We start from the raw sequence: 23,399 nt of genomic DNA, 5'->3' as shown, positions 1-23,399 counted from the left end.
AAAATACCCACAAGGAAGACTGAAAAATAAAAAACTGACACCATCACGTTCCGGTGAATATTTGGAGGAACTAGAATTCTCATACTGATACAGGAACTAGAAAGAAATTATTTTGGCAGATAGTGAGGGTAAAAGGAAGGTTTCCTTTTCATAAAAAGCAGCCCCCAAGTCATTTCTTTTCTAACAAAAAGCAGCCTGAAAAATCAAGCTGCAAGCATAGATTACCAAGCTGGAAGCTTGCATGGGTAAATGCCGGCAACTGTGCCAACAGAAAAGGGATAACTGGAAGCCACGTGTATTCAACATGGAGGTTCCCTCTTCCCTATTCTTTGTTGCCATGTGTGCAGTGAAAAAGCAGGCAACATGGCACCAGCCAGGTAGAGACCCTATGTGCATAATAAAAGATTAGGGTGGGATGGCCAGCTTCTTCCCACACTATGCAAACAGCACAGCTGGTCTGATCGATCTTTCATGCCCTATGTAAAGCAGGCACTACCTCCTCAAGCTTGTCTATAAAACCCTGTGCATTTCACCACAAAACCAGAAGACCCACTCAGGAGCCCCTCTTTCTCTGAAGGAGAGAGAGCTTTTCTCTTTTCTCTCGCCTATTAAACCTCTACTTTTTTTTTTTTTTTTTTTTTTTGAGACAGAATTTTGCTCTTGTTGCCCAGGCTAGAGTGCAATGGCGCGATCTCAGTTCACTGCAACATGTGCCTCCTGGGTTCAAGCGATTCTCCTGCCTCAGCCTCCCAAGTAGGTGGGACTAAAGGTGTGCACCACCACACCTGGCTAATTTTTTCGTATTTTTAGTGGAAACAGTGTTTCACTATGTTGGTCAGGCTAGTCTCAAACTCCTGACCTCAGGTAATCCACCTGCCCCAGCCTCCCAAAGTGCTGGATTACAGGCGTAAGCCACTGTGCCCAGCCTAAACCTCAACTCTCAAACTTACTTCTTGTGTGTCTGTGTCCTTGATTTCCTTGATGTGAGATGATGAACCTTGGGTATTTACCCCAGACAATGATGCCACTTCAATACATTCCTGATAGGAATTAAAAATGGCACGTACCTTTTGGAAACAGTTTGATAATTTTTCATCATGGTAAACATACACTGATAATATGACTCAGTCATCCCATTCTAACAGCAATGGGAACTTAGTTTCCCCCAAGAACAAGTATGCAAATATCCATAGAAGTTTTATTCATAATATCCAAAAACCAGAAACAATCCACTTGTCCTTTAGCCAACGAAAAAAGAGTGTCCCATCCACGTCCGGAAATTCTACCCGGCCATAAGAGGAAACAGGGTCTCGATACAGACAACATGGGAGACTCTCAGATGCTTCACACTAAGCGAGAGCAGCGAGACTCCAAGACCCCCTATGGTGTAACCCCATTCACACAACAGGAAGAAAGCAGTTCTATAGAAAGACAGAAGACAGCAGTGGTTTTCAGGGGTCAGGGGTGGAAGGAGGTTTTTGACTACCAAGGGTGGCTATGGGAGTGGTACTTACATGACTCTAGCTATTTGTCAAAACTCTGAACTATCTCATGCCTGTAATCCCAGCACTTTGGGAGCCTGAGGCGGGCAGATCACCTGAGGTCAGGAGTTTGAGACCAGCCTGGTCAACACAGTGAAACCCTGTCTCTGCTAAAGATACAAAAATTAGCCAGCTGTGGGGGCACACGCCTGTAATCCCAGCTGCTCGGGAGGCTGAGGCAGGAGAACTGCTTGAACCCAGGAGGTGGAGGTTGCAGTCAGCCGAGGTCGCACCACTGCACTCCAGCCTGGGTGACAGAGTGAGACTGTCTCAAAAAACAAACTGAACTATGCACCAAAGAGAACAAATTCTGAAAATTTAATGTGATTTTAAGATGAGTCATGAAAATATAGGAGTGGCAAGTAAGCACACTCATTGTAATGTAGGCATACTAATACGTAATTAGGGTGACTAATTATATATAGTTTGGCTAAATATACTATGAAAGGATGCACAAGATATGAAAGTATTTATCTTTATACACATGAAGAAACTGGGCAGATGAAGGGCATAGGTAGCACCATCACTTCTCACTGGGCATTTTATTTTTTACATGAATGAATGTATTTCTGGTCAACAATATTATATTTAAAACCTTGGGGCTGGGTGCAGTGGCTCACGTCTGTAACCCCAGCACTTTGGGAGGCCGGGGAGGGTGGATCATCTGAGGTCAGGAGTTCAAGACCAGCCTGGCCAACATGGCGAAACCCCATCTCTACTAAAAACACAAAAAATTAGCTGGGCGTGGTAGTGCATGCCTGTAATTTCAGCTACTCAGGAGGCTGAGGCAGGAGAATTGCTGGAACCCAGGAGGCAGAGGATTTCAGTGAGCCAAGATGGTGCCACTGCACTCCAGGCTTGGCGACATAGTGAGACTCCATCTAAAAAAAGAAAAAAAAAAAAAATGGGACCGGGAGGAATGGCTCACACCTTTAATGCCAACACTTTGGCCAGGAGTTGGAGGTTGCAGTGAGCTATGGTGGTGCCACTGCACTCCATCCTGAGAGACTGAGGGAGACTCTGTCTCAAAAAGACAAAATGAATTAACAAAAAAAAAAAAAAGAAACAAAAAGCAAAACAAAGCAAATGTACGCACCACCTGTCAGAGAGTCTTTTCTACTCAGTCTGGAGTCTGTAGGGGTTCCCAGGTGATCTGATGTGCCTAGAGCTGAGACCCGCTTTGAAAAATCATGTCCTCGATACGATAAGGCGTGACCTCTGATGCCAAACTGCTCAGATTCACCCCCAACTCCACCCTTCAGTGGTTGACCTTGAACAAGTGAGTTCATCTACAATCTGTAAGATCAGTGCGAGGATGAAATCAGCATTTACCTGAGGGAGCTGAAAAGTCACCTTCTCCCTTCTCAGTGATCTACTTCTGTTAATATGACCAAAACATTCAGTGTCTGTGGAATTTCCAAACCATGCCAGTTCTATGAAAGGTGTCTAACCACACCTGTATCTTACATGAATATTTGTGCATCTATTGCTATGAAAATGTGATCTCTACCCCAAACATTACTTGATGAAGAATAACTCAATTTGTTACTAACAGTCAATGTGTGTGAAGATAATTCTTACAACGTGAGACAAAACACTTTTATTTTCTAACAATGTCTTTTTTTTAAATCAAGACTGATTTGAACACTTAACACACACATTTTGAAGACCACAAAATGTTTCCTAAGATGATTTAACGTCATGGAAAGATGCTCACAGCATATTACTATATGAACAATCGCACAGAAAAAAAATAAATGTGTGAGATAAAATAGCATTTTTTTATTGAGGTAGAATTCACCTACCACAAAATTCACCAATTCAAAGTGTCCAATTCAACAGCATTTAGTGCACTCACAATGTCGTGCTACCTTCGTCACTATCTAGGTCCGGAACATTTTCACCATCCCAGGAGGAAACCCCATCCTGATTAGCAGTCGCTCCTCAGTCCCACCTTCCCACAGCTGCTGAAAGCCACCAATCTGCTATACATCTCTTCAGATTGGCCTGTTCTGGAAATTTCATATAAAAGGACTGCACACTGTATGACCTTTTGCATCTGATGTCTTTGATTCAGTATCATGTATTCAAGGTTCATCCACAGTGTAGTAGGGATCACTGCTTCATTCCTTTTTATGGCTGTGTAATATTCCATTGTATGGATGGACCACATTTTGTTTATCCTTTCCTCTGGTAATATACACCTTGGGGTTGTTTTCATCGTTTGGCCACTGTGAATAGGGCTGCCATGAACATTCATGCACAAGCGTCTTTTTGTTTGAACACCTGTCTCAATTATTTTGAGTAGGTATCTAGGATGGAATACAGGACTGTGGAATAGGGTCATAGGGCAAATTCTATGCTTCACTTTTGATAAATCAGGGGTCATTTTAGTGGGGGTCAGAGTAAGTATCTGTTGAACTCAGTTCAGGGGCTCCACCCGCAGCCAAAGTCCGCCCTCTGCGCGCAGGACCAGCTCCGGCTTCCTGCGGGGCTCGGTGTGGTCCAGCAGGACGCGGAAGCGCAGCAGCGTGAGCGCCAGGACCACCTTCATCTCGGCCATCGCGAACGTCTGCCCAATGCAGTTCCTGCGGGAGGGGGTTGGGAACTCTGACTGCAACCAAGAACCCCATCCTGGCCCCATCAAGCCGGGAACCTGGCCTGGGACAGCCAACCCCACCTAGAGTAGCTTGAGAATAGAGAAGTGGGTATCCGTGCCTGGATCCCCATGTAGGCTTGCATATCCTGCAAACCTAGCCCAGCTCCAGCCCCCACCCTAGACCAAGGTGGGGTGGGAGCGGGCTCTGAGCACACCACAGACCCTTCTAGGACCAACCCAACCCTACTCTATGGACCTCTTCCCATAAACTCCAGAGGAGGTGAGGGAAGGAGAGCTGGAACTCGGACCATCTACAATGTCCCCCTTCTCCCCACTGTCATGCCCAGACCCCTGCACCCATCAACCCGTCCCCACCTCAGACACAGGCCGCCCTTACCTGGGCCCTGCCGAGAAGGGAATAAAAGCCAGAGGTGACCTCTCCTTGATGTTCTCTGGGTCAAAGCGAAAGGGATCGTAGACCTGGAGGTGAGACCAAGAATCATTGTTGGGTGGGGTCTCCCAGGTCCACCAGCCTTGGAGAAACAGACAGTTGTGTGTGTCTTGGAGGGAGGTGATGTTGGATTCTCCTGATCAAAACCCTGCCCCCTCCTCTAGGAGCCTTGGAATGGACAAAAACAGAGTGAGGGAGGGGGGCCCCGCACCTCAGGGTCTGGCCACACAGTTGGGTTGTGATGGATTCCAAAAACACTGAGGAGGCAGGTAATGCCTGTGGGAGAGAAGAGGGCAGTCAGAAGAAGACCTCCTTCCCTGAGGGGGCCCTCTTCCTACCCAGGAGGCTCCTTCTCGTGAGACTGTGAGCACCTTTGGGGATGACCCGGCCGTCTGGGAGCACAATGTCCTGGGTGACATGGCGGGAGATGACCGGGACTGGGGGATGCAGCCGCAGGCTCTCCTTAATGCACATGGTCAGGAAGGGCAGCTGGGCCAAGTCGTCCCTAAGGAAACACCCAGCCCCAGTCATTATCAAGGGAGCAAAGACACAACTATCAACTTCTCTGTTTGCAAGTAAGACCTTTTCTCCCTGTAACAAAATAAACTTTTAAAAAGAATTGTTACAAAGTTGCAGTAATAAAAACAGTGTGGCACTGTGGCAAAAACAAGAAAACAGACCCATGGAGAAGAACAGAGAGCTCAGAGAAAGACGTAAGTGAAAACTTCACGTTTGATAAAGAGAGCCCCTGTCCAAAACAAAATCCTGGGAAACTGATGGATTTTACGGTTGTGAAAGAAAAATGTGGACCAATTTAACTGCACGGAAGTTGAATATGCTCAAGGTAGTAGTTTTTGCAAATAAAGGATATTAATCAAAAGTACCCTTCAAAAGTTAAAAGGCAATATTTTGCAACGCAAGACAGAAAAAAAAAATCAATTTTGGCCAGGTGTGGTGGCTCATGGCTGTAATCCCAGCACTCTGGGAGGCTATGGCGGGCAGATCACAAGGTCAGGAGATCGAGACCATCCTGGCTAACATGGTGAAACCCCATCTCTACTAAAAATACAAAAACTTAGCGGGGAGAGGTGGTGCACACCTGTAATCCCAGCTACTCCAGAGGCTGAGGCAGGAGAATCGCTTGAACCCGGGAGGTGGAGGTTGCAGTGAGCTGAGATCGCACCACTGCACTCCAACCTGGGCAACAGAGACTCCATCTCAAAAAAAAAAAAATCAATTTTAATACACATTCTTAAAAGTAAATATTTTTGAAGAATCCAAAGAAAAAGAGCAAAAAAGTAAAGGAACAACTTCCACGAAAAGAAAACGTCCAAGAGATGTTTAACCTCACTCTTATTTAAAACAACGTCCATCAAAAGAAGAAAGGTGAAGATTGGCATAGATTTTAACATTTAATAATACTTTAGTAGTATTGGTAAAGTTATGGGAAAGCTTGTGCCATCAAACTCAGCTAATAGGAAAGGATTTGCAATGATAATTAAAATTGTACAATGCAAATGTTCTTTGATTCAGCAATTGCACTTGAGGGAATTTGTCCTGCAGACATGCTTATACATGTAAGGAATGGTCACTGTGCACACATGCTGACTGCTTCATGTCCACTTTTAGCAAAAGGTTAGGAACAAGCCACATATACATTGATGGGAAGATGTTTAGATAAATAGCCACACAAGGGAATACTATACAGCTACCCAAAAGGGGGAAATAGGGATCACTAGTCTCATCACATACTATAAACTAGAAGGTAAATCAGTACTGACAATCTGGAAGGCAAACTGGAAATATCTACGATCATTGAAAATGTTTATGTGTATTCAACATAGGAATGAGATGAATAAATAAGGAATAAAATATTTAGCACTCAGAAAAATATAGCATTAAGACACACTGTCTAGTGAAAAAAAGTAACAAACATATACATATGTGCGTGTAAAAAGAGCAAAAAGTATTGAATATATATTTATGGAAATGAATGATTCAGAGGTAGATGAAAGATTGATAGATAATGATAGACAGATAATAGACGACAGATATAGAGAGATAGATAATAGATACATACATAGATGATAGAAACAGAGACCCATAGATGATAGATAGATAATAGGTAGATAGATACATAGGTAGATGATAGATAATAGAGATAGATAGATAATACAGATAGATAGATGATAGACAGATAATAGAGATAGATAGGTGATAGATAGATAGATAGATAGATAGATAGATAGATAGATAGATGAGATAGAGAGATGATAGATAGCTAGATAGATAATAGAGATAGATAGATAGATAGATAGATAGATAGATAGATAGATAGATAGATAGATAGATAGATAATGGAGATAGATAGATGAGATAGAGAGATGATAGATAGATAGATAGATAGATAGATAGATAGATAGATAGATAGATAGATAATAGAGATAGATAGGTGATAGATAATAAAGATAGATAGATAGATAGATAGATAGATAGATAGATAGATAGATAGATAGATAGATAGATGAGAGAGATGATAGATAGCTAGATAGATAATAGAGATAGGTGATAGATAGATAGATAGATAGGTAGATAGATAGCTAGATCGATCGTCGATCGATCGAGATGATGTGCGCTGATCGCTCGCTCGCTCTCGAGCGCTAGACTCGCTGAAGCTCGATAGCGATCGCGCTAGCTCTCGCGCGTAGATCCGCCTCGATCGTGAGCGTGCGATCGGTCGATAGGCTGAGATTCGAGATAGACATGCTAGATAGATGTAGCTAGGTGGCTTATATCAGCCCCTCTCCAGCTCTGGAGCCCACCTTTGCAGAATGAGAAAGGATTAGGTGGGGTGGCAGGATTGTCAAGGAAAACCCTAGTCTTATCTGTAATATATCATTTGGTGCAAGAAGAACTTGTCCTTATCATTGGTTTTGTAATTTAATGCTCATTTTCTATGCGTTGTGTATATACAATGGAATACCATTCAGCCTTAAAAAATAAAAATAAAAAAACTTATCTCATTTGCCACAACATGGAAGAACCTGGAGGAACTTATGCTAAGTGAAGTAAGCCAGGTGCAGAAACACAAACACACATGATCTTACTTGTCCAGGGACCTGAAATAGTCAAGCTCATAGAAATAGGAGTGGAGGCCGGGCGCAGTGGCTCATGCCTGTAATCCCAGCACTTTGGGAGGCCGAGGGGAGCAGATCACAAGGTCAGGAGTTCAAGACCAGCCTGGCCAATATGGTGAAACCCCATCTCTAATAAAAATACAAAAAAAATTAGCTGGGCGTGGTGGCAGGAGCCTGTAATCCCAGTTACTCAGGAGGCTGAGGCAGGAGAATCGCTTGAATCTGGGAGGCAGAGGTGGCAGTGAGTTGAGATCATGCCACTGCACTCCAGCCTGGGTGACAGAGCAAGACTTCGTCTCAAAAACAAACCAAAGAAAAAAAAGAAATAGAAGTAGAATGATGGTTACTAGAGGCCAGGGCTGAGGGAGGGACAGAGAAGGATGAGATGTTGGTCACAGGATAGAAGCTTCAGTTACACAAGAGGAATAAGTTTTTGAGATCTGCTGCACAGCCTGGTGATTTAGTGAACAATGTATTCATTGAAATTGCTAAGAGAGTACATTTCAAATGTTCTCAACACAAAAATGATAAATACATGAAGTGTTGGATTTGTTCGTCACCTTGATTTAATAATTTCAGGTTGTACACCTACATCATAACATCACATTGTACCTCTAATATATATAGTTAAAATTTATCAATGAAAGAACAATTTTAAAAACAAACTCATTTTTGAAAACTCATATTTTGAGAGAAATATAAAATCTCAGAGATGAAGTGCAGAACTGCATCTATTTTTATAGTTTTATTTACAAAGAAAAACACAGTACATGTTCATGTAAACAAAAATCACAGTGGCAGTTCATATAAACGTGGACATCGGGATAGCCATTTTCTGGAAGAATACACAGAAAACTGACCGTAGTCACTGCTAAGGTGGAGCTTAATAAGGAAGCTCATTTTTATCATAATTTTTTTGGACCCTTTCTTTTAACCACATGCACAATTTTTGCTTGAAATCTGGGTTTTATACTCCAAGACGTGGGTCTGGGCAAAGATTTTCTGCGTAAGACCTCAAAAGCACAGGCAATAGACAAATGAGATTACAACAAGGTAAAATCTTCTGCACAGCAAAGGAAACAATCAACAAAGTGAAGAATTAACCCACAGAATGGCAGAACATATTTGCAAATTACCCACCTGACAAGTGATTAGTAACCAGAATATATTATATAAGGAGCTCAAACAATTCAATAGGAAAAAAAAAACCATCAAATCATCTTATTTAACAATGGTCAAAAGATCTGAATAGACATTTCTTAAAAGAAGACATACAAATGGCCAATAGGTAGATGGAAAAATGCTCAATGTCACTAATCGTCAGAGAAATGCAAATCAAAACCACAATGAGATATTGTCTCATCCCAGTTAAAATGGCTTTTATCAAAAAGACAGGCAACGATAGATGCTGGTGAGGACATGGAGAAAGGGGAGCTCTCACACACTGTGGGTGGGAATATAAATTAGTGTAGCCACTGCAGACAACAGCACAGAGGTTCCTCGAGAAACTAAAACTAGAACTACCGTATAACCCAGAAATTCCACTACTGAAAGGAAAGACAAGAAATTTCTATCCCAAAGAAAGAAAATAAATCTGTTGAAGAGATACCTATACTTCCGTGTTTATTGCAGCACTATTCACAACAGCCAAAATATGGATTCAACCTAAGTGCCCATCAACTGAATGGATAAAGAAAATGTGGTGGCCGGGTGCGGTGGCTCACGCCTGTAATCCCAGCACTTTGGGAGGCTGAGGTGGGCAGATCATGAGGTCAGGAGTTCGAGACCAGCCTGGCCAATATGGTGAAACCCCATCCCTATTAAAAATACAAAAATTAGCCAGGCATGGTTGGTGCACACCTGTAGTCCCAACTACTTGGGAGGCTGAGGCAGAAGAATAGCTTGAACCCGGGAGGCAGAGGTTGCAGTGAGCCAAGATCGTGCCACTGCACTCCAGCCTGGGCGACAGAGCGAGACTCTGTCTCAAAGAAAGAAAGAAAGAAAGAGAGAAAGAAAGAAGAAAGAAAGAAAGAAAGAAAGAAAGAAAGAAAAAAAAGAAAGAAAGAAGAAAGAAAAAAGAATAAGAAAGAAAGAAAGAAGAAAGGAGAGGAAGGAGGGGACTAGGAGAGAGGTAGAGAGGGAGGAAAGGTGGGAGGAGGGAGTGGAGGGGAGGGAGGAGGGAGGGGAAAGGACCAATTAGCAAGATATGAAGGACGGAAGGCAGGAAGCAGGCAGGAAACTGGTCAGACCGTCCTAAAGGAAGGAAGAAGGAAGAAGGAAGGACGGAAGAAAGGAAATGTGGCGTGTATACACAATGGAATACTATGCCACCATTAAGAAGACTGGAATTTTGTCATTTGCGGCAACATGGATGGAACTGGAGGTCACTGTGGTAAGTAAATAAACCAAGCACAGAAAGACACATATCACATATTCTCACTCACATGTGGGAACTGAAAAAGTGGATCTCATGAAGATAGAAGGTAGATTGGTAGAAGGGAGGGAGGGGTGAGGAGTTGATTAACGGGCACAAATGAGAGGTTTGGTAGGAGAAATAAAACCCAGCACTCGATAGATCAGTGGGCTCACTATAGTTTACGATATGTACTGTACATACCAAAATAGTTAGCTTATGATAGTTACGTTTCTAGCATAAAGAAAAGACAAATATTTCAGGCGACAGATATCCCAGGTACACTGATTTGATCTTTGCCAATTATATGAATGTATCAGATTATCACGTGCATTTCAAATCTATGTGCATCTACTATGCAGCAACAAAAAATTGTTTGTTAAAAATGCAGAAAAAGTATTGGTTTTAAAAGCGGAAAATGTTTCTCCTCCTCACAGGACTGCTGTGCTGAGCAAAGGCATGGACAGGAGGACACTGAATCCAAGACAACCGTCCACTCCAATGCTTCCTCTCCTTCCTCCAGCCCCTGGCCTGGCTTGGACCTCAGAATGTCCCCACTGTGCCCTCATTCTACAGCTAGTCCTCTCCAGAATGCCCTCCACACTAGCCCTAGAAAGATCTTCCTGGTACCCAGATGTGACCTGTCCCTCCCCTGCTCAAACACTTCCCATGGCTCCCTATTGCCCTTGGGCTTAAACTGAAGCCATTAACATCTTCGCCAAGGTTTCCACAGCCAGCCCCAGTTTTATCATCTCACCATGACCAAGTTTCTCCCTCTCTCTCCCCTTCTCCTTCTCCTTTCTGCCCCCTACCCTGCTCGCTCGCGCTCTCTCTCTCTCTCTCTCTCTCTCTCTCTCTCTTTCTCTCCTCTCTCTTCCTCCTGTGAAGATCCCAGGCAGTCTTCTTGACCTAGAGCACTGCTTCCCAACTGTACCCAATTATCTACTAATCATTATTCAGATCATTATTCAGGCTCTCAACTGAGACACTTTCTATACTCCCCAGTCCTGCTTCTCTTCCTGTAAACCCCATCCTTGCCCACGTAGGCTGGGAGTGTCCTGCCCAGGGACAGTTCCCCCACCAGGCTGGGAGCATCTGGAAAACAGATCTCTGGGCTGGGTCCTTCCCAGGTCTCCAGAGCACAGAAAGATGCTGTGCACAGATGTGGGGGTGGGAATGTAGTGTGGGAGCGTTTGCTGAATGAGGATAGAAGGATGAACGATGCAGGTGTTCAAGACAAGAATGGATGACTTTTACCCCCAGGTCTCCCTTATAAATCCCTGGACTGGACTGGAGAGTAGGAATTAGGGAACAGAAGAGCAAACATTCAACAAGTGAAGATGTTTGAAAAAAATTATATTTCTGGGAGAAAAGGAAGAGAGTGGAGGGGAAGTTCATTTGCTGAACATGTGCTAAGTGGCATTATCTGTCCTCACATATCATCACCAGTTCTCTCAGAAGCCCAGGTCTTTCTGTTCTAAGGGCCGGTAACCTTTCCCCAGACAGTCAGGCTGCGTATTAAGTCCTGCCTATGGTCCTCTGCTCCTATTCCCTCTAAGCAATAGTGGCAGAATCAACAAAAACAACTTTTCCTTCCCTCTCCACCTGGGGAGCAGAGCCAATGAGAGGGTCTCAGGAAGAGGGCACCAGCACCTGCACTCACCATTCAATCTCTTTAGGCTCACGGTCCTTCAGAAGCTCTTGCACCTCCTGCCGGCAGCGCGCCTGGTATTCCGGGTGCTTTGCAAGGTGGTACAGGACCCAGGAGAGACCACTGGCCGTGGTGTCATGGCCTGAGAGGCAGCAAGGCAGGCTTGGGTTTCTGGGCTGCTTCAGCACCCGAGGGTGGACAGCAACCATACATTGAGGACTTCAGGGAGGATGCGGGAAGGGGGACAGGAAGGCTGGGGGGTTTGGACCAACAGGTCCAACCACCCTGTTTGTGGAATGGAGAGATCCCAGTCCCCACTGTAGTCCCACACGGCACCCTCACCCTCAAACATAAAGGTGTCAGCTTCTGCTCTTATGTCCTCATCAGACAACTCCTTCCCGTCTTCATCCTGGAGAGAAGGCAATAACCCCAAACCCCGCCCCCAACAAAAAGTCACACTAGCTCTGAGGGCTCTTGAGTCTAATCTGAGACAATCTCTGAAGATTTATCCTTTTTCCAGAAATCCAAATCCATCTTGCACTCCTAGACCCCTCTTGGTCACCACGGCCAGAGCCCCCACCTCATGACCTTCCTCTCTGGCTTCCTTGCCTCCTCTTGGTCCCTATTGGGAAGACTCAATGAACATTTTAGTGAAAAGTTTCTGAGAAAAAGTTACTGGCAACCTGAGTTACAGGAGAATTAAATGGCAATTTCCCTCAGAAATTAGAGATTAAGTGTTGCTCCAAAGATATTGGCCCACATTCTAGAGTGATACATCTAGAGAATCTTATCTCCCTGGAGACATTTGGGTTGTAAGCCTACGGACTATGGCATCTCACTGAAGAGGATCTGTTTATGCTCCAGAGCAAAAAACACACACTGTCTCACAAAGCTAGAAAGCATTCTCACTCAGTCTCTCCCTCTCTCTCTCTCTCTCTCTCTCTCCTCTCTCTCTCTCTCTCTCTCTCTCTGTGTGTGTGTGTGTGTGTGTGTGTGTGTGTGTGTGTGTGTATCTCATTCTCTTTCTTGGGAAGAAATAGAAAATGTGCCAAGACTCATAATGTAGGGCCCCTCTCCTAGGGTGCAAACTCTTCTGGACATACAGGTGAAAACATTGCCCTTGGAGAAATTTGACTTGAGGCTGAAGAGCCAGTGCCACAATCCTGCTCTGGCTGGTAGTATTGCTGTGAGCGAGACATGGGCTGCTCTGATTCAGAGGTTTAATGCATCTGTCACAACAGACATACACATAGACAAAGACATAGACACAGACGCAGACACAAACACACATAGACAAAGTCATAGACTTAGACACAAACGCAGACACACAAACACACATAAACATAGACATACACACAGATATAGATACAGACACACACACACAGATGAAATCATAGACTTAGAAACACAGATACACAAATACACATAGACATACACACAGATACAGACACACACACACAGACGAAGTCACACCTAGAAACACAGACACACAAATACAAATACACATAAACATAAACATAGACACAGATATAGACACACACACAAACACACATAGATGAAGTCACAGACTTAGAAACACAGACACGCAAATATACATAAACATAGGCATAGACACAGATATAGACACAAACACACACAAATGAAGCCACAGACTTAGAAACACAGACACACAAATACACATAAACATAGACACACACTCAGACACAAATACTCATAGATGTAAACATAGACATAGACAAAAACAGACACAAGCACAGGCACAGACAAAGATATAGGCACAGCATGGACATAGACACAGCCATAGACGAAGACACAGTCACAGACACAGACAAAAAACATGGACATAGACAGACACTGAGACAAAGACACAAACAGAGAAAAGACAGAGAGATAAACACAGGCACAGATACACACAAAGACATAGACATGGATGAAAATATACACAGAGACAAAGACATACACCTAGACATAGGAAAGACAGGACGAAGGCGTAGACGTGGACAAAGATGAGGACACAGACACAAAGACGTACGGATATGGCCAATGACAAAGACAAAGACATACACACAGTCACAGTCATAGAGACACAAACTCAGAGACAAAGATATAGAAAGACATAGGCAAAAACATAAACATAGATCCAGACATAGACATAGATGTAGATGTACATATTTAAATGTGGCCAATTAACTCATGAGCTTGTAAATAGAGCCAACTCTCAGACTTGTCAGTTTCAAACCAAGCAGCTCCCTGCTATGTGCACTCCACAGAGTCATCTTTAAAACCTATCTCTGCCTGTCCCTCTCTTCCTCAATCACCATCCACGGCTCCCTAGTGCCCTCTGGACCAAGTTCAACTTCTTTCATCTGACATTTCACATGAAGCTCCCTTCTACTTCTTGAATTCAGATCCCAGAGAAGCCCACCTTGCTCAGCAGGAGCACATCAATGAAGTCCAAAGTCTTGGATTTGGCCTTGGCTTGGAGGAAGTCATCAACACCCTGGCTAGGAAGGGTGCGGCGCCGCTCCTGGATGACGGCGTCTGTGAAATCGTGCACCAGGCGGCAGGCCCTGCGGAAACGCTGCCCTTCAGGGGTGAGATAATACAGGAAATCTATATGCAGGGGGATCTGCTGGTGTCTTTTTGATACAAGGGCACTGAGCTCCAAGATGGCGGCAATATATTCACTGGGCTTCCTGCAGGATAAGGGCAGAAAGGGAGAAAACAATTTAATACACCTGAAGCCCCAGGAGCACCTCCCACCAGCAGCCGGGAGCTACCTCCCATCAGTAAACGGATTTTCCAGGAACAGGTGACCCCACAGATACAGGGTGGGGATCAGAATGAGATTGATTCTCCAAGCTCTCTTCTCTCCCTGAATCCAATCTCTATGAGATGCCTCCATGCCGCTAGGCATCCAGAGTGTAACTTGCACACTTTTCTCCTATTCTCTCTTTCCCTCCCTGTATACAGTCCTGACCCTTCTCCTTGAAACTGTCCACAAAGTTCAGACTTCATCCTCCTCCAACCGATCTATGGTCTAGCTTCCACCCTAGCCTCTTTACATCAGTGTTAACTCCATGTAGTGCTACATTATAGTCAATTCCCTATAGAGCTCAGCTCTGACCACACCCACCAGTTCAAACCTCTTCGATGGCTCCCTGGAAGCCTCAAGATAAAGTTCACACCAGTCCTTCGATGATCAGGTATAACGAAACTCCTCCAGGAAGGTTTGTCTGATTTCCCTGCTCAGTCCTCCCTCCCCCACCTACCCACTTTGGGTCCATGGCCCAAGATCCCAGACCCTGGGCAAGAACTTACTCCTGACAATGGCTGTCAAAGCTGAAGACACATTTCTGCAGACTGTCCAAGGTCATGAGGCTGATGTGCTCAAACATGTCCAGACGGGCACTGCCCCCCGAAGCCAGGAGCTGCCACTTGGCCTAGCCAGAGAAGGGGACAGAGCTGGGGCAGGCTCCTTGCTCCCTTGAGCACCTCTCCAACCCCAACCGTCAAGATGCACTCCCCAGAATAAGCCTCTTCATCTTCTCCCCTGGGACCCCTCCCCAGGGAGAACCAGGTTATGGTGCAAGCAAAAGCTGTTACTACTAAGAGATGAAGACCCAAGATTGGGAGTTAGGAGACCTAGGTTCAAGTTCCAGCTCTGGCTCCTGTGCTCTGTGTGCCATTAGTCAATTCACTACCCTCCCCTATATCCCGCCTGTCAAATCTTCAGGAACAGTTAAGATGATGTGCTTTGGAGCCATATAATCCACGTTAGAAACTCTGCTCCACCACACCAAGCTCAGTCATTAGCTGGGTGAACTTGGGTTAGCTCCCTAATCTCTCAGACGTGCAGTTTCATCATCTGCCATGGGGCAGAAACACATCATCTCTCCTTCACAGAGTTCTTAAAATTAGGCAATATATACTCGTGTCATGGAATGGGCACATGGCATTGTTTCTGGCATATGGTTCATGCTCAATAAATGTTGGATTTCCCCATCTGCATTGTAATAAATTGATTTCAACAATCTCCCTGTTTTGGGGAGGTAGTCCTTCGTGAGTCCTGAGCATCCTTTCTGGGAATGTCATGAATACAAGACACTGATGTTCTTGACATGGAAAATTTATCAGAGTTGTGTTTGCAAAGAATAACTTTGAGGGATAAGGTAAAGACTCCCCCTAGACATGTTGCTTTTGTTTGCTATAAAAGCAGATTTCCTAAGCTTAATTCTCCTTTTCTGTAATGCAATATGCTATGTCAGCAGGCATTTATAGAAGCCCACCTGTGTCAGCCCATGGGATTTGAGAAGCTTGGAGAAAAAAAGTGCAATCTAACAAGAAACACATGCTGCTCTCTGTGTCATGAGTAGTAAACTATCCTTTGTCTCTGACCCAGGAGTCTCTTGTCCTTCTGGAAGAATTTATGAAACAGTAACAAACTAACTTATCAATTTGTAAGTTAAAATAAATCCTAGACACTTCACAAAACCTTGCCACAATTCTTCCCTTCCTCCCATATCCACACCCTTTGCAATGTGATTTTTCAGCAACTCCCATTAATAGACAGAGCCTATTTTACCCCCTGCCTTTGATTCCGTGTTGGACTTCTGGCTTTCAATGTCAAAATACAATGTGGTGAAAACGATGAGGTAATAACTAATGAAGTTAAAACTGGTCTTACTCCCTGGAGCCCTGCCTGCATTGTGAACCACGGGGTGCCTTCTGGAAGGAGACAATCATAGGGAGGAACATCCAGGGGTCCCAGTTGAGGCCAAACCCAGACACGTGAGAGAACCCAAACATGTCCCAGCCAAAACCCAAACATGTGACAGAATTCAACCAACACCTGCAAGGCTGCCTACCTGACCCCCAGCTGCTCATGTACCATGAGTGATCCCTTCCACATCCAGAAGAACCCGTCAACTGTCCCACAGACTTCTTAGCAATCATAAGTCCTTATTGTTTTAAACCAATCAGTTTTCAAGTTTCTTACCAGCAACAGCTACTATGCAATTGTCGTCGTGACCCTCTTGAGTTTACAGGGCTTGGGTGACGGAAACATAGAAACGACACCTTCTGGGCACCTACTATGCACCAGGGACATGACTCCATTACATCACCTTGACCATCTTTTAAGTAGGGATTATTAGCCCCATTCTACAGATGAGGAAACCAAGGCTCAGAGAAGAAGAGCAATGACCCAATGACACAAGCAGAGCCAAAATTCCAGACCAGATCTGTCTGTGGTCCCTCCACCCCAAGGCTGCAGTTGGGACCTTGGCTTCAAATAACTCACATGCATGATGTTCACACTCTCATTGAAAATCTTCATATAGGGCTTCAGGATGTTGAAATGGAAGGCAGGTGTCAGCATCCGACGGTGGCGGCTCCACTTGTCACCAGCACTCAGCAGGAGCCCATCCCCTAACAGGGCAGCCAAGGGCCATGGGCAAGGGCGTCTCCCTCCCCTGGCTCTCCACGTTGTTCCCAACCCTGTTCACCTGCAGATACTCACCCAGCCAGGGCTCCAGGAAGCTGTAGAAGAACTTGTCCTTTGGTGCAAGGGTGGCTGACATAAATGAAGACAATCAGGGGCCATGGAGGCAGGTGAAAGAGGAACTTTGGGGGTGGCGGAGGCTCCCAGCAAGAGGTTTGCATTTCTGCCTTCTGAGCCCCACATAGCAGGAAGGGGGCCAAGGGCAGAGGAAGAAAGGAGGATGGGGGAGGGGAGAGAAGACTAGACCAGCCTACAGCAGCACAGTACAGCAATGACACTGCCTAACCTGGCACGGAGAAGCTATGTTGGGGCTCCAGCATGCCTTGACACACCTCCTACATGATCCAACATTTTCCTCAACCCTTGAGCACAGCTCGGCACTCTACAGAATGCCTTTACATGGACCTAGGACACTCTGTCCACCCCAGCACTCTCTGACATCTTCTGGCATGGCATCTTCTGACATGGACCTGGACATGAGATGAGGCATGACCCTGACATGTGTTCACATGTCCTGACATGGCCACAAAATACATGACAATTCCTAACACGAGACAGTATGCTCTAACATGCACATGAGATGGTCTAACATGACCTCAAAAGCACGTTCCACATACAAGCTCCGGGTTGAATATAAATATGGTACCTTTAACGTCCCAGACATAGCCCACATGTGATCCAGACTGTTCCTCAGGCATGACCCAAACATACTATAACACAGCCTCAGACAAAACTCAAATAATGTCTCAGACAGTTCACGTAGGGACCCTGGGTCCCAGACCTCACACAAGCCCCAAACATGGCCCAGATGTGACCAGCAGGAGAAAATGACAATGTCAAACAACACCTGAGACAAGAACCAAACAGGCCCTCATATGCCCCACATGTCCTTGGCCACAGATAAACCCCACACATGACCAGCTCTACATGACCCCAGTTGGATTGATACACCAGATGTAACCAGGTATAACATATTTCAGGTGTAACCAGGACCCACGTGTAAATATACATGGCAGTCCTGGCCTTATAACAGCCATCATAGAGACACGTCCCAGACATGAGCAAGCAGGAACAGAGGTCAGAAAGGTGGAAGTCCAGGGGCGATGGAGGCAATGGGGTCTCCACCACAGCCCCACCTGGCTACACATGGGTCACGTGATCAGCTGGAGGCAGCAGAGATCCCAGCTGTGGGCAAGGCGTGGCCAGTGCAATGTCTACCTGGAGCAAAGAGCACAGGCTTGATGCAGGTGGGGAGGAAGACATGGATGACTGCCTGCCAGGGCCCCACCCACCAGCAGCACATATCACCAAAGGTGCCCACCAGGCTTTGTGTGTGTAGGAGACCTTCCTCCGAGCTGTGAATCTGGAGAAAAACAAACAGGACCCAATTCATGCTCTCCTAGGCTGTGAGAGAGAAGGATCTGCAGGGAAGAGGTCGAAGCCCTCACCCTGAGGATTTTAAGCAGCATCTCTTCCTCCTCTCAGTGCTGAGCCCCACCTGGGCTTCCTCCTCACATCCTCCATGCAGGACTCTCCAGTCCTTCAGTTACACAGACAGAAAAGGTCTTTCCCCATGTGGATCCACACACCGTGTTTCCTGGGCTGTCATTCATCCCATTTTCCAGATGAAGAGCCTGAGACTCTGAACAATAAAGTCACTTGCCCACAGTCCCAGACCATGGCAAGCCTGAGGCCTAAGACTGGGTCTGTCTGCACCCATGGCCTGAATCCTTACCAACAAACTTCTTTGCTCCCCCAAAACAGTAGCTCTGAGAAACCAGGCCTGCCAAGACTGGCCAATCAGAGTCACAGGGATTTGGTGAAAAATTGGTCCTATGACTCAGGCAAGGAGAAGTAAATCATGGGCCATTTCTGGGAACTCTGAGGGAAAGGTGGGCTTTCCCATGGGAAGTGAGCTTCTGGGACTCATCTTTGACGTCATGAGGAAAAGGCCGCCTTGAAAGGAAAAGCAGCCTGGAGAAAGCTAAAGCCAAGAGAGAAAGATAGATTCCCAGTAACATTGTGTGAGAACCGGATCCAGCCATGCCTGAAGGCCACCTCCCTGGACTTTAAAGTCAATAGATTATCTTTCTTTGCTTAGATCACACCAGGTTGGGTTTCCATCACTCACAATGGAAAGAGACCTCAATAACCAGAGACAGCTGGGAACCAGCCCAGAGTCACTCAGCATTTTGATGTCAGAGCCATGGTCTCTGTAGGATGCTGCCCATTCCCCCTGCTCAGCCTGGCCTGTCCAACGATGGGAAGCACAGAGGTCAAGGAAAGGGTACCAAGCTGGGGTGGAGTCTCCTTTTGGAGATCCCCAGGGCCTGCAGCAGGAGAGCAATGAACTTAGGGTAGACAAGCTATAGGATGGGGTAAAAGGAATTGACCCACCAGAGGTGGACATCATGGAAATAGCAGCCCAGACCTCCCACCAGCCACAAGTCCTCCTCATTGTTCTAGGCTTTGGGACAGGCAAGGTGATGCTAGGCCTGGCAAGGGGCCTTGAATACTAATGATGCTCAATTGCATCACCCTGCACTCTCCTTTCAAACATTCCTACTCATTGTTCCAGACACAGCTCCAGCAACTCCTCCTCCAGGAAGTCTTCCAGCCTGCCCCAGCAGAGACCTTGTTCTTCCCTGGACTGTCATCCATCTCCCTCTGGCCCTTTCCTGATCCCATGAAGTTGGGGATATCTCTATCCAGGTCCATCTCCTCAAGGTTGGGGTTTCCTCCAAGACAGAGCCTTGAGTTGAGGTCTCTCAGGGTGTTCCAGGGCAGCCCAGAATACCAGAACAGGGGTTCAGACGGCAATGGAGAGAGGAGACGCTGAGATGGGAATTGATGAATACATGAAAGAAAAGCGAAGATGGCTGAGAGAGAAGGAAAGGAGAGGCCAGAGTACTGCAGGGGCCAAACAGGAGCTTGGGGATAGAGGAAGTACAGACCTCAAATGCACCGCAGCACCCACCACCAGGTGTTCCAGATGGTACCTGAGGCATTGATGACAGACCGGATGATGTCGGGGTGGCACAAACTGAGGAGGGGGAAGACAGGGCCCATCCAGACCTTAAAGCCCTGGGGATAGGTGGCCACCAGCTGAGTCAGAACTCTCATGCCCTCCTCTGTGGATTTGACCTGCAAGCAAGGCAGGAGTCGTTACCTTCTGTGATGGTTAATTCTAGGTGTCCACTTGACTAGGCTAAGGGATGCCCAGGTAGTTGGTCAAACATTTCTGGGTGTGTCTAATCCATTCGTCCTATCTATCTAATTTTTCTATCTATATATCTATCTGCCTACCCATCTATCCATCAATCCATCTTATCTGTACTTTCATCCATCCATATATTCATCCTATTATCTGTCTACTTATCATCTATTAATAACTACCTATCCATCTGTCTGATGTATCCATCATATATACCTACTCTATCTGTATACCTAATCTATCCATCCTATCTACTCTATCTACCCATCCATCCATCATCCATCTATCCATCCTATCTGTGCATCCATGTGTCCATGCATCCATCTATCCTTTTATCTATCTATCTACGTACCTGTCCACCCATCCATCCACCATCTATCCATCCTATCTGTGCATCTATCTATCTATCCTATTATCTATCTATCTATCTATCTATCTATCTATCTATCTATCTACATTCCTCCTGATCGATCTATCTCTCTCTCTCTCTCTCTCTCTCTCTGTCTATCTATCTATCTATCTATCTATCTATCTATCTATCTACCTATCTATCTATCTATCTGTCTGTCTATGTATCTATCCACATTCCTCCTGCTCTATCTCTCTTGGGGCCACCTCCAAGTCCCAGGGTGCATCCCAGGGCAGAGGGAGAAGACACACTGTCCGCTCACAGAGGCCCAGTTAGCTTGAGAGGAAAGATTTTCTTGTTCTGGGAGTCATTTCAGCCCAGAGGCGGCCACATGGGGAGGTCTTCACAGGGGAGATTCATAGGGAGCAGTATGGCCTCAGGACATGTCCCTAAGGCTGGTCCCCACACCCCTTCATGTCCTGGCTGGTCCACAGAGGTTCCAGTTCCTCCCATGGAGAAGGTTCTGCACATAGGAGACCCTCCCTTCTCACCAGCCACTAGGGGAGCAGAGGTGACTCTGACTGTCCATCAGGACAGTGTCTCCCCCCTGGGAGCAGCTTCTGCATCAGGCTCTGTGCTAGTGTGTCCTGTGCACCCTCCCACTTCACCTGTGGAGCAGCTTCTGCACCAGGCTCTGTGCTAGTGCGTCCTGTGCACCCTCTCACTTCACCTGTGGACACACCCATCAATCCTGCCATTTGCAATGAGCAGATTGAGACCACGTCCCCCAAAGAAGAGAGCAGGTCTAAGTCAGAGGGCTCGGGGAAGGGAAAGGCCAAGGAAAGCTTCTGAAAGGGGAAGTGAGTGACCAGCATCTTTCTGGGTTTGGTAACAGGTCTCACTGGTAAGAGGGAGATAAGAGGAAGAGGAAGATAAGAGGAAGGTGCCTTCAGATATGGTGGAAGTGGGAGACGGCCCACGCCTCTCCTCTAGCCCAGCTGTACCCTCACAACAGGAAATAGTCTAGGCAGGGAGAGGACCCTGGACAGTGGGTGCAGGGCCTCGAGTCCAGCAATGGAGAATGTGGGAATGTCAGGGACTCACCTCTCTGTGCAGCCAACCCTCTGCCCAGAAGCCCCGCCGAGGTGCATTAGTGTGGGAAGACAGGCAGGAAAAGGATTCAATGCAGGCCAGGAGTGGGAGGATGAGGAGGTGAGAAGGGCTTGGGTTGGCACAGCACAGAAATAAGTGAATAAACAGGGGAATGAGTAAGATGCCTCCCCTGCTTTTCTGCCACCCCAGATCCCAGCCCACCCCTTCACCCCCACTCCATCAGCCTCGTACCCCTCAGGAAGTCCATCCACCCTGAGACCTAGACCCATCCTGCTGCCACACTTACCATGCCCTGGTGTCCCCAAAACCAGTTCCGTTTCGGGGGTTGTGGGAAACCCCGGAGGCGGCGGTTGTTTTCATAGAAGGCGTAGGTCCAGGCCAGGACACGGGCCAGGAGCCAGGAGGTCCCGACTAGCAGCAGGAGCAGCCACGGGGACGCTGCCACTGGCCCGAGGCCCAGCCAGGACAGGCTCAGCTGGGACATCCTGCAGGGCAGATGGGATGGATGGTGAGATCCTGAGGCCCAGGAAAGGGCCCCAGGGAAGGGCCCAGGGAGCTCCAGGGACAGTAAAGAGGCAGGGATGGGCAGTGCTGGAGGTAGAGCAGGGAGGGCTCAGGGATGGTTAAAAAGGGACTGAGAGGTAAAGTCCAGAAAGGCCCAGCCAAAACCAGCAGCCAAGTGGCCTCCAGTTCCCTAGTAAACACTCAGAATGGGAAAGAGAGAGAGAGACTGATTAAAGTCCAGAAAGGCCCAGCCTGAATCACTGGGAGGTTGCCAGGGGCTTGGTTTCAGTCACCAGGAAACCTCCCATCCTCCAGGACAGCACCTGGGAGCTGCATGGGCCTTGGGCAGTACCCCTCTCCATCCCAGGCCAGGACCCCCGCCCCGGGCCTGCCACTCCCAGCCTGGTACCTTCTGTCAGGAGCAGTTTGTCCCACACAACCTCCTCTCCCTGTCTGCTGGGAGGCCTTTGACCCTGGCCCTTGATGTAGGAAAGGCTGTGGGAGGGCTGGCTGGGTTGGGCTGGGCCAACCAATCCCTGCAGCCTGGGTGCATCTCCTGAGCCTGGGCAGTCAACCAACACCTGGCCTCAGGCCAGCTGAGTGCAGAGGAATCAGCTCAAGGTCCGGATGGATGGGTAGATAGAAAATAGAGTAGATAGGATGGATAGTTTAGGTAGATACACAAAGTAGAAATAGATGATGGATATATTAGACAGATGGATAGATAGCTATTAATAGATGATAGATAGATACATAGATAATAGGATGAATAGATGAATGGATGAACCTACAGCTAAGATGGATTGATGGATGGATGGGTAAGCAGATATATATATAGATAGAAATAGATAGATAGGAATAGATAGATAGAAATAGATAGATAGAAATAGATAGAAATTAGATAGATAGGATGAGTAAATAGAT

The 23,399-nt window shown here is 46.4% G+C and overlaps 1 protein-coding gene across 1 annotated transcript; it reads right to left on the bottom strand.

Annotated features, from left to right (window-relative positions):
- Window positions 1-3,216: 3,216 nt before the first annotated feature.
- LOC104661012 (cytochrome P450 4F2) lies at window positions 3,217-22,973 on the bottom strand. The gene is made up of 13 exons (XM_010361508.2): window positions 22,885-22,973; window positions 22,258-22,456; window positions 20,295-20,439; window positions 17,314-17,367; window positions 17,095-17,222; window positions 15,114-15,235; window positions 14,218-14,488; window positions 12,135-12,201; window positions 11,805-11,934; window positions 4,963-5,096; window positions 4,803-4,867; window positions 4,538-4,620; window positions 3,217-4,129 (listed from the first exon to the last, which is right to left on the bottom strand). The coding sequence occupies exons 2-13, from the start codon at window positions 22,453-22,455 to the stop codon at window positions 3,964-3,966; spliced, it is 1,563 nt and encodes a 520-aa protein (XP_010359810.2). The 5' UTR covers window position 22,456; window positions 22,885-22,973; the 3' UTR covers window positions 3,217-3,963.
- Window positions 22,974-23,399: the final 426 nt, after the last annotated feature.

The sequence above is a fragment of the Rhinopithecus roxellana genome, chromosome 8 (genome assembly GCF_007565055.1).
Source record: "Rhinopithecus roxellana isolate Shanxi Qingling chromosome 8, ASM756505v1, whole genome shotgun sequence".
Taxonomy (NCBI): domain Eukaryota; kingdom Metazoa; phylum Chordata; class Mammalia; order Primates; family Cercopithecidae; genus Rhinopithecus; species Rhinopithecus roxellana.
This window is presented reverse-complemented; position numbering and strand designations above follow the sequence as displayed.